The 11687-nt window shown below is 45.6% G+C and overlaps 2 protein-coding genes across 2 annotated transcripts in view; one reads left to right on the top strand and one right to left on the bottom strand.

Moving 5' to 3' along the window:
* The window catches only part of LRRC53 (leucine rich repeat containing 53), a 15557-nt gene extending 9125 nt beyond the window's left edge, over nt 1-6432 (bottom strand). The window contains exon 1 of the mRNA XM_027874114.1: nt 5643-6432. Within this exon, the coding sequence (XP_027729915.1) occupies nt 5643-6432 (790 nt within the window). The remainder of the gene's footprint in view (nt 1-5642) is intronic.
* Nucleotides 1-11687, top strand: part of LOC114051689 (serine/threonine-protein kinase TNNI3K) — a 336380-nt gene that overhangs the window by 275989 nt on the left and 48704 nt on the right. The window contains exon 22 of the mRNA XM_027874115.1: nt 10604-10663. Coding sequence (XP_027729916.1) covers nt 10604-10663 — 60 coding nt within the window. The remainder of the gene's footprint in view (nt 1-10603; nt 10664-11687) is intronic.

Here is an 11687-nt window from a genome sequence, read left to right as displayed (position 1 = left end):
CTTGTTGGCTGCTTTTGCCACACTACTTTCCATTTTCCCCAATGGTTCTTGTTTTGTTATTTGTATTTTTTTGGCTAGGCAATGGGGTTAAGTGACTTGCCCAGGGTCACACAGCTTGTAAGTGTTATGTGTCTAAGGCCGGATTTGAACTCAGGTCTTCCTGAATTCAGGGCTGGTGCTCTATCCACTGTGCCATCTAGCTGCCCCCCTAACCACACTATTTGCTACTAAGAAGAATAAGTTAAGATAAAAAGTGAAGGACCACAAGAGATTAATGCAAAGGCTATGGAAGACGGCTTAGTGTTTTAGCTGCATTCAATGAAACCTCATATTTATGTTTATTAAATTTTACATTTACTCATAATTGTCCTTTCTTTGCCCCCCTCATCCAATTTCCCATCAACTGGTTAAGAGACTGCCCACAGAACCATTTTGGCAGTATCTCATTTGACAAATGACCCCAAGTTGTGTTCTATTTGTTTGGAACTGACTTGGGGGACACATAACATCCCCCTTCTTCACTTGGCTCCAGTCAAGAAAAGAGGTCTCGAGCAAGGGTGGTCCCTAACAGTCATAGGTTCAGAAAGCAGCTTTCTGTTATGAAAAGTGCATAACACAAAGTATTTCTTCCTTAGAAAAGGAGGGTGGGGTCAGGTGGAAGAGACACCTCCATTGACTTTTAGAATTAGAAGAAACTGGAATGTAAAAGGCATACTAATCCTTCCAAACCTCAAGCCAACTGAGCTAAGCAGGCAGCGATCCTAATTTTTATAAACAGACAGACAGACAGACAAATAGATGGATGGATGGATGGATGGATGGATGGATGGATGGATGAATAAAGACCTTATCTAAAAAAGAGTATTTGAGTTGATGAGAATGGAATAGAATAATAGGCAGGTTCCTAACATAGACTAACTGCTTTCAAGCATTTGAAAGGCATTCATGTAGAGGAAGTACTAGATTTGTGTTGTCTGGTTCCAGAGGGCAGAACCAGGTTCTTAGATAGAATGATATGGGTTGGACTAGATGCGCCCCGCCCTCCCCCCCCCCCGTTCTCTTCAATTGTCAAATTCTGTGATCTGTGACATTACCTGAAAAGTTACCTCCAGCAGCAACTCCAGAACTCAGGTAGAGAATAGGGTTACCTTTCCATTTGTGTTCTCTTAAAGGAAGGATAGAGTGATGGGCTGGGAGTCACTAGAATCCTGGGTTCTAATCTTGCTTCTGATATTCAATAGCTATGAGACTCTGAGCATGGCATTTTATTATTCTGGACTCAGTTTCCTCATCTAGAAATTGGGCGTTGTTGTGAAGATCAAAGGAGAAACAGCCAAAATCCTCTGCCAAATGCTTTACAAAGACATCAGTGGGTGCTGTTGATGAGACCCTCCTCTTTCCCCATCCCCATCCATTCATGGAATCATAGCATCCTAGAGCTCATGAGCTGGAAGGAACCTTGAGGCATTCATTTTATAGACTAAGAAATGGACTGGAAATGTGGAGTTATTGGTCCGAGATGACAAAGATAAGTAAATGGCTGGCGCAGTGCACTGACTCTATCACACCAGCAATATCAATGGGGGTGGTGAGGTGGAGCAGAGAACAGAGCGCCAGGACTGGAGTTAGGAGGACTGTGTTCAAATCCAACCTCAGACACTTAAGAGCTGTGTGATGCTGGGCAAATCACTTCACCTCCATCGCCTCAGTTTCCTCATCTGTAAAATGTGAAATAACAGCCACTACTTCCCAGGGTTGTTGTGAGAATCATGTGAGATGATCATTGTAAAGCACTTAGCCCAGTGCCTGGTGCATAGTAAGTGCTGTATAAACTTTAGTTATTATTATTATTATTATAAATGAGGGAGGGGCCATTCATGAAGTGTGATGTAAGTTTGGAGCCCTTTGTTCCAGAACTCATTCTTAGGTACCCAAAGTCCGTTTGTCTCTGTTCTCAGTTAACTAAGTGTTAAGGAAAACACCTTCCTGATATTATGCTAAAATGATGAACAAATGCATTATGGCGTGAAACGTATCATGGTTTTATTAAGGGTGTTAATAACCTATTCCCACTTCTTGAGAGTCATACTCACAAGGGAATCTCATAGGCTCCCTTTGCCTGGATTTTTACAAGGTATTTAATATGTGGGCAAGATGGCAATGCATTGGCCAGGTGACTGTAGCCTTCAGTGATATGGACACTGGGTGAGTGACCATCCCCAGCAGCAGTCAATGTTGACATGGGGAGAGTTCTCTACTGTAGGGTCCTGGCCCTTGTTCTTGGCCTTGGGTTTTTAGCAGTGACATTAATGAAGGTGTAGGTTGGATGCTCATCACAAAGACTTCAGGGATAGCCAACATTCTGGGTGACAGTGTCAAGAACTCAAATCTGTCCCAACAAGCTGGATGGAAGGATGTAATTGAATAGGCATAAATGCAAAGTCATAGTCCTGGATTCAAAACATCCATAAGCATTAATGGTTCCATCACAGGATGGTGGGGCGGGGGAATGAGGCTAAACAACAGGTCGTTTCTTTCCCCCTCAGCCCACACTTTGTTCTGCAAACCTCTATCTAGTGTATTGAGAGAGTATTGCTTATTATAGATAGCTCTGCTAGTGTTCTTCATCCCTTACTAGCTCCACGATAACAAGAACCATGATTTCCTCTAAAAGCTGCATCTTCCGTAGCTTCTGTCACAGTATTGTGCACATACTAAGTGTTCATCAATCAAATGACAGTTGCAGGTTTTGCTGGAATTGGGGGTAGGGTGGGGGTGGTTGGGAGTTAGTGGAATACAAGTTCAGCATGAGTCAACAGTGGCAAAAAAGCTCAAGCTTAACTCTGCCAGCCTCTTGTTCCTCATCTGTACACTGGGGATAATAATGTTACCTTCCCATGAATAAAAGACCTACTGTGAAGAGCAGTGGAGTGTTCCTGCCAGTTCTACTGTGCTGGTCACATAGTCCAGGACTTCTTGGGTCACATTTTCAGGACATCGACAAGCAGGGCAGCCAGGGAGGATGGCAGATGGTGTCATGCAAGGATCAGTCAAGAGTGAGCTGGAGGGTGAGCAGAAGCCATGGTGGGAGTGGGGAAGTGAGGGACAGGACATGACATCTCCCCGAAAGATCTGAAGGATGTTTGTGGGGAAAGAGCCATTGGGCTGGTTTTGCTTGGTGCCAGAGGGCAAAACTAGGGATCATGAATGGGACCAAGCCATTCTTTTCTTTGTCTCCTAAGCCCCTAGCACTGTGCCTGGCACACAGTAAGTGCTTAATAAGTGCTGATTGATGGATTGATTGATTGATTAAAATTGCAAAGAGTTCAGTTTAGGCTTGATGTTAAGGGATGACACAAACAAACAAGCAAAAGCAAATCTTCCTAAGTCTTAAGAGTTGCTCTAGGGTGGGGTGAGCTGCTTTGAGAGATGGTCGATCTCCTCTCATTGGGGGTTCTTTAGGGAAGGTTGTTGGGAGGATTTTCATTCAGGTTTGGGTTGAACTATGTGACTTCTAAGGTCCCTTCTGAATGTTCAGCTATTCTGATTCCGTGATTATTATTCTCTGCATCCAGTGGAAAATGCCAATAGTCTGGTCTACTGGAATCCCCAACTCAGAATACCGTGAATCAGTCTCAGGCTCTTTGGCCTGCCAGCTCTGTCTCCTGACTGCTGCCGATGCCAGTGCCATCACCCAGACGGAAGAGGCTTCTCCAATTGTCGTGGGACTGTTTTTCTCATTTTCTGACCAGCCCAGCAGTGAGGGGAACAGGAGAAGTTAGCGGTGCCTCAGAGGACCATCCAGAGAGGCAGTCCTATCTGTATTACGTATAATGTGAGTGGGGATTCTCGGAGGAGATCATCATGTCAGGCATATTTTCTCCTCTAAAATATTAAATTTGAAGTTATATTGGTACAAAAATAACAATTGCAGGTGATCATTACTGTTAGAAAAATAGAACTGCATAGGCTTGATTGTTACAGTAGCTAACATTTCTTTCTATATCACTGTAAATTTTACAAAATGCTTATCATATATTGTCCCACTTGAACTTCAAAGCATCTCTAGGAGGCAGGCACCGTTATATTTCCTGTTTTACAGATTAGGGAACTGAGGCTAAGTAGCTTGCTCATGGTCATGAATCTACCAAGTACCCGAGGCAGGATTCCACCTCAGATATTTCTGACCTCGAGTTCAAAGTTCTGTGCTCCTGACTGGATGGCCCTTTCCTGTAACGTTCTCCCTCATCACTATCTCCTGAGTCTGGGCTTTTGTTAAGACACAGTTCACCTCGCACCTTCTGTAAGAAGCCTTGCCCACTCCCTGCTACTGGTGCTGTCCCTCTGAGATGACCTCCTATTTTTACTTTACACAGCATGCATGTGTGTAGTTTATTAATCTGCTTTCTCTCCCATTAGAATGAGATCTCTTTGAAGTCACAGACTGGATTCGCCTTTCTGAGTATATCTAGCACTTAGCAGAGATCTGACTCTCAGGAAACAGTTAATAAATGCGTGTTGATTGACTGACTGACTGACCAGCCTCTGAGATCTTCCTGACTTGGGCTGGCCCTTTATCTTTTGCTTCACTTCTCATTAAGAAGACTAATCAGCATTTCTATGTTGCTGTGAAATTTACCAAATGCAATTGAATGTGTTATTTCTTTTGAAACACACAACAGCTCCAGAGCCCCAGAGAGGTTAGGCGACATACCCATCCATGGACATCTAATAGGAGGGGGGGGCACCATGTGAGAGGCAGGCGGTGGGCCAGGGCCTCCAAGACTCCCAGACTGGCTTTCTATCTACTGCCTCTCCTGGTATCAATGCCACAGAGCATCTGCAGAGTGATTGAGACTTTTCAAAGCACTTCTCAATGAATTCTTTTTTTTTTTGTTGTTTCCTTTGAGATACTCTAATGAGGTGGGAGGTGCACATTATTACCGCTACTTTATAGAAGAGGAAAATGAGGCCCAGAGAGCCAACGGGACAGGGACAGCATGAGGCAGCCAGAAGTAGGACCAAGGTCTTCTTCCCCAGGGCTCTTGCCCCTGTAGCTCAAAGCCCCTTGGCATATCTGCTGCCAGTCTTGTCCACCTCCCACCTTTACAGCTGTAGTGACCAAAGGCCTCCCAGGCCTTTTCCAGCTCTAGATATATGAACTGCGGCCCCATAGCCTTGCCAGACATCCTAGGAAAGTGCATGTCCAGCGGGAGACAAAATGGTGCTTTGGAAAGAGCGGAGGAGGTGGGTTAAATCTTTGTATGACCTTGCGTGAGTCAAACCTTTCTGAGCCGTAGTTTCTTCATCCTTAAGTAAGGGATGGGGGAAAGGGAGGAGGGACTTACTAGGTTATGGAACCATTGCTCTCGAGCCAGGACCTGAGAGGCCTCGGTGTCCAGCCCTCTCATTTAATAGGGCAGGAAACTGAGCAGACAAAGGTTAAATGACGACCAAGGTCTGGCGCCTGGTAAGTGCCTGAGGCAGGGTTTGACACCAGATCTTCCGAGCTCCAGACCCAACCCTTGACCGGCTACACGATGAAAGTCCTTCTGGCTCTCTGTCTGGGCATGTGTGATCTTAGCATGTCTGGACCAGAGGGAGAGAAGCGGAGCACACCCCCTTCTTCCCATCGCACATACCTGCAAAGCACAGGACGGTCACCTGGGCCACCTCCCCTCCGGAGCGCCTGCTTGCTTTGTCCCGGAATACCAGCATCATGTCTGGAGACTTGTACTCGCAGTCGGCCTCCGACCGTCGGAGCACGGCGTAAACAGCCGCCGCAGCCGCCGGGCTCCGGCAATTCAGGTCCTTGCCACGGCTGCGCGTGGGGCCAGAGGAGTCGGTCGTGGAGTTCCCGAGGAGTGGGGCCGGGGGGTGCGGGTCACACGCGCAGCGCCACGCATTCCTCTCCAGACCCCGAAGGATGATCCGCGTGAGAGGAGCGAATACGTCGGGGATGTGCGCCAGGTTATTGCGGGAAAGATCCACCTCCCGCAGCCCGGGCAAGGCCCCGAAGGCCCCCTCCCCAAGGTAGCTGATGAAATTGTTCGATAGGTCCAGGTAGCCGAGGCCGGCGAGATCGGCGCCGACAAAAGCGCTTTGTGTCAGGTTCCTAAGCCGGTTCCCGTTCAGGAGCAGCCGGAGCAGGCCCTTGGTGTTTCTGAACCAGGTGCCCTGCACACTGTCCAGGAGGTTGTCACTCAGGGCGAGCACCTGCAGGGTCCGGAGCTCTTGGAAGGTGGTGTTGCTGATGGAGGAGCTGGACAGCTGGTTGTGCTCCAGAAGCAGGATCTGAAGCCCTGGCAGCCCGTGGAAGGCGTCTCCTCGAATGTCCAGGATGCAATTTCGGCTCAACGTGAGCACGGTCACATTGGGCAAGAAGGACAGGTTGGTGCCCTCTACCGTGATGATGAAGCCATCGGTCACCATTAGCGCCCTGGTGCTCACCGGGACCTCTGTGTGGACAAAGACACTGGAGGTGAGACACACATGCACATACACATACGCACACACAAGCACACATGCACACACATCCCCCACTGATCTCAGCCAATATCCTACAAGCAGCTATAACCTGGTCAAGAACACAATAAGTGGGAGGGAACATGAAAGTTATCCCCTTGTGCTCGGTGTGTGGGGGCAAAGCTGGCTGTTTATCAGAATGGTGCGTCTTTACATTCTGCATCCCCATGATGTGTTTGCTGAGGAGACAGAAGCCCATCTGTTCATTAGGAGTCAAAGTGAACCCACTGCTTATTATATCCCTGTTTATAATGATAGCTCATGGGTGTGGTGGTTAAAGGCTGGCAGAGAGCTTGACATCCATTATTTCATAGGAAACAAAGGCCTTATCACCTAAGCGCTGCTATTATACTCATTTCCAGGTGAGGAAATTGAGGCTCAAAGTATGAAAGTGCTTTCAACCACAGCAACAAGAAATCTGTATTATGTGTGAGAAGCCAGGGAGGTGCAAAGACCTGGGTCACCGAGCAAGGGTCAGGAGCATTGTATGAACTCAGCTCTTCCTGCTTCTTACTCCAAAGCTCTTTCCCGTAACCTTTGTGCTTTTCAAGATTTTTTTTTTGTATTTATGAAAATGAGAAACAAAGTGTTTCTCATAAGCAAGTGGCTGGCATGAAACAAACTGTTCGTGTGTGCTTTGCCCCCCAAGACCCTGCCCTGCCCTGCAACCCCCCTGCTGTTCCAGTGTGGGGCTTTCCCTCATCGGGGGCCATCATCTAAGCTGGCTAACTCATTTACTGATGGCAGGCTTTATTTAATACAGCGAGTTCACATGGATTTTTCCCCAACAGAGTAGATTATTATTATTATTGTTGTTCACCTCAGGCTAAACCTGCGACATGGCAGGCATGTGTTTACTCACTGATGACCCGAGGATCTGTCAGTGGGGCTCTCAGTGTCATTGGGCTGTCCCAGCCTCCTGGCCATTAGAGGTTTCCTCTGACGAAATCTACCATCCTATGACAGGTGGTGCTTGGGACTTCCAGCCGCTCAATCCAGTTACCATCATTATCTTCCAGAGATCACAGCTTGGCCATTAGGAGCCAAACCATTTTAACAGACAAAGAGGCATCATAATAAGGAGTCATTGCAGTACGTCATTATCATACTAACCTTATCTTGACTGCAATGACAGTTATCATAATGACTATCATCATAAACAGGTCTATAGGTGGTCCAGTGGCTGGGGAGGAAAGTCATAGAGCCCCGGCCTCTGGAATTCTGGCTATTCAGCAAACGGGGGGAAGGACAGACAATGCACGGCTTTCCCATCGTGCGCTCTCGTTTGTGGCTTGAAGCTCATTTCCCTGTAGCTCCTGGGATGTGCATGTTGAACATGGGCACATTTGAATAAAGGCATTTCTTAGTGATGATGTGGATGAATTATTTCTGGTTTCTCCTTCCTCCCATCACTTAAAAAACAAACCAACATTGGGAGGTGCATTTTGTTTTCCCTGGGTTCCTTCCACCTTCAGGGATTTGTTAACACTAAGTCACCAGCCTAGAGCCAGTCAATTACTTCTTGCTGGTGATGGAAAGAAGCTTCACTAACAAGCCATCCACACGATGCTCTGTTTTCCTGAAATCTCCTGCTCCCCCATGTGACATCTTGGAAATGAGAATTGTAACAGAGTAGGCTATACGTGTGATGGAAATGAGGGAGTGCTCTTTGTTTCTCACCAGCATCATCTAACCACCCCCCCCCCAAAAAAGAACAAATCAGGGATTCTGTTTTCCCACAGAAGGGGACTTCAAATTGTTACAGGTTGAGGCCGTGTTCCTACTAACCTTCCTTTTGTCAGGAGGGCTTTAACAGCTGCGATTTTCCCAGCAGAGGCTCGGGATTTTAGAGTCAAAATCTGCCTTTTTCTGAGGCTTCCTCTTTAGCCCACATAGATGCCTCAACTTTGCACTCACTCTGTTTATGGCGGTGCTCAACGCTGGTTAAATATCAGATGTAAATCACATTCTCTTTAAATTTCTTAATAAGGTGCCTTATTAAATTGTTGACTTTACCAAGCAGTAGGTAATGAATACAGCCAGTGGATCTTGTTAGGATTGCCACAGCTCATTTACTCCCAATGAAAAAAGAAGGAAAGAAAGAAAAAGACTAGTCCTTCAAAATCAGATCTGTTTGATTGTCGTCTTTGTGTCTGGATTATTCCTTCATCTCCCCGAGGTGGGAGCCTGAGAGATGGGAGAGCTCTGTCGGTCGATCCCACCATTGTGCTCAGCAGAAAGTTGGGGCAAAAGGAAGAGCCAAGTGATTTCATTTATTTCTTTTTTTAAGTGTTTTCCTGCATGCAAGGACACCATTCATCTTCAGTAATAAAGATTCAAATAACCTCTGTAGGGATTAAAATAGGTTTGCTGAGGATGGTGGCCGTAGGGAAACAAAATCAGCCAGGTGGCTTCTGGTCTTCAGGAGGAAGGGTGACTCTCAGTGTTGCTCCCCTACGAGCTGAACCCAGGGAGCAGCAGGTCCAGTTAAAGGGGGACAGGAGTGGACTAGCCGGTCCTTCCTTTCATTACCTGGTATATATGTCAGCCTCTGGCAGAGAGTGACATCCGGGGAGCACACCGAGCAGGACAGGGGGCAGGATGCTCCCAATCGAATGGTGATTGCCAAGAGGGTGAGCCAGCCGCCTGAAAGAAGAGGAGAGAGCACATATTCCCTAGTGCTGGTATTTATTATTTGTGATTTAATTACTGTCAACTCATTAGAGATTTTGCTGATTTCTACTTCAAAAAATGTCTTCACAGACCACCCAATGAATGGCATTGGAAACTAGTTGCTTTAATTTTGGCAGACAAGAACGTTTGAAGAATGTAGCCGAGTTTACAGTGGCAGACAGATCCTGATTATGGGGAACCCATTACTTTTCTTTAGGATTAGATAGAGTTAGGCCATCTAGTACAATGTGTCTTTTTCTTAATTTATTTTTTTAAGCCAGCAAGGAAATAGAGACCTAGAGGACTTAATTGACTTCCCCAAGGTCACAGAGGCAGCAAGTTTCTGAGGTGGGATTCAAATCCAGGTCCTCCTGTCTCTGGGTCCATTGCTCTACATCCCTCCCACCCCAATTTCTTCCAGTACTCTTTCCACATCACATCTTATCAAATTAAGACGATTCAGACACGTCCATAAGTACCCCTGTAGACGCTTTTCTATTACATTTCAGTTTCTGAGTACAGCCTCACTAAAAAGCTTTATTGATACCTTTTGTTGTCTATTATACCATAATCATATTCCATTATGCTCCCTTAAAACAAAGTAAACAGTGAAGCAAGATTGATCCAACTAGCAACTCTGTCTAACAGGGCACAAGTATTCTTTGTCGAGAGTCAGCCACCTTTCTAAAGAGAGGAGGGCAGCGTGTTTCATGACTGACCCTCTATGACACCAGATACATTTAGCTTAGCTAAAGTCTTAACAAGCTTGTCCCAAACTCCCTCCCCTACCCCTCATAAAACAAAACAAAAACTAACCATGGGCTTGCCCCTCGTTTTGCAAAGAACAGTACGTGAAGCCAACCCCAAAGTCTACTGGGAGCGCCAGAGCTCCTGACAATAGGGCTGAATGTACGAAGCCTTCTGTAGCCTCCGGACTCTGAGTCCAAGGCCATGTTTTCAAGACCATTTTAAGAGACGAGAGCCGAGCAGCCAAGCATGTAGTCACAAGGCCCGTGGATTGGTGGGTCGTTGGGCACCGAGGGAGTTAACACCTTTTTTTGTCTCTTTTTCATTTCCAGTCTTTCATTTCAGGGAGGAAAAACTGCCATTTGAAAACATGCAAAGCTAATTAAAGCTTTTCGAAGCTTCATTATCTGAATGCAGTTGAGAATCCTGACTTAAAACTCTTATCAGGAGGAGACTCAACGTTGGACCATGAACAGCAAATGAACATTCAATTAACACTTCAATACAAGAGTATTTTTTAATAAAAAATACACTTTATTGTTAATCTCTTACTCTTTGCAAATGCAAATATCCACATTTTAAAACCCAAAGACAGTTGCTGCCCTTTTACTCTTGCCAGAGAGGAAAAAAAACCAAATGCTTCTTTCTCTATTTACAGGGAAGACCAGAATTTTCTGAAGTTGTGACAAAACTGGAAGAATGCCTTTGCAACATTGAGGTGAGTGTGTCAGGGTCCCTGAAATTAGCAGCAAACAATGGTCTGCACATTCAGGTGAGACCCTGAGCCTGGCAGGGAGGTGGTACTTGAGAAGAGAAAGCTTGGCCTGAGTCTCAGCCTTTGTTATTCTTATTGAAAATTCATACAGTGCCCTCCAAAGAGCCTGCCCCCAAAAGGCATGTGCTGATGGCGCCAGCCTGGCACAGTAAAATAAATGATAAACAGAGAACCCAGGGAATCTAAGCTCTCCAGACAAAACCAAGCCAGCAAATACAGGCATGACCTGTTCCAATAAAGCTGATGGGTGGAAATCTGAATTTACAAAAAGGATAAATAGAAGGATTAATATCCCTATTTTAAATACATACATATATACACACATGTATCATCTTTCTAAATATGCACATATAAATATATTTGCTTTCAGATCAGTCTTGTAATAAGTATAAGGCTCGATCACAAGAGTCACTGACAATTGAAGATCCAATTGGAAATGAAAATGAAGTCATTCCAAATGACAACTGGAGTCATTGGGGAAATATGGTCTGATTTACAAAAATGTGATTTGCACACTTTCCCCCAGTGCACAGATATCACATAAAGGGATAAACCCTGTCATTAGGCCAACAGATTTTTTTTCCTCTCCTTCATAGCAGGGAGTTGTTAGCCTGAATTTTCTGGATAATTACTTCAGTTTTCTATTTCAGTTTACTAGTGCAGACCAGGTCAAAAGACTGGATTCTAAAAAGGCCAGAGACAAGCGCAAACATTGATCCATACAAACTCTTTTGCAAATGCAAATAATGCGCCCTCCTATCTCTTTAGTTTCCTATTTGTAGAGATGACTCTACGAGAAGAAAGAAATGCGGGTCAGCTACCCTGTCTCCATCTTATATGCTCACATAGAGAGGGGGAAGAAGAAAAACGCAAATAAAAAATACCAACAAACTTACGGATGGGCAGCTGAGGAGGGGTGGGGCTGGAAAGGACCCAATCCAAGCAGCATTCTCTGCTCTGAATAGAG

The sequence above is a fragment of the Vombatus ursinus genome, unplaced genomic scaffold (genome assembly GCF_900497805.2).
Source record: "Vombatus ursinus unplaced genomic scaffold, bare-nosed wombat genome assembly UNPS02014804.1, whole genome shotgun sequence".
Lineage (NCBI taxonomy): Eukaryota > Metazoa > Chordata > Mammalia > Diprotodontia > Vombatidae > Vombatus > Vombatus ursinus.
Note: the sequence above shows the minus strand (reverse complement) of the source record. Positions and strands in the feature narration are given on the sequence as shown.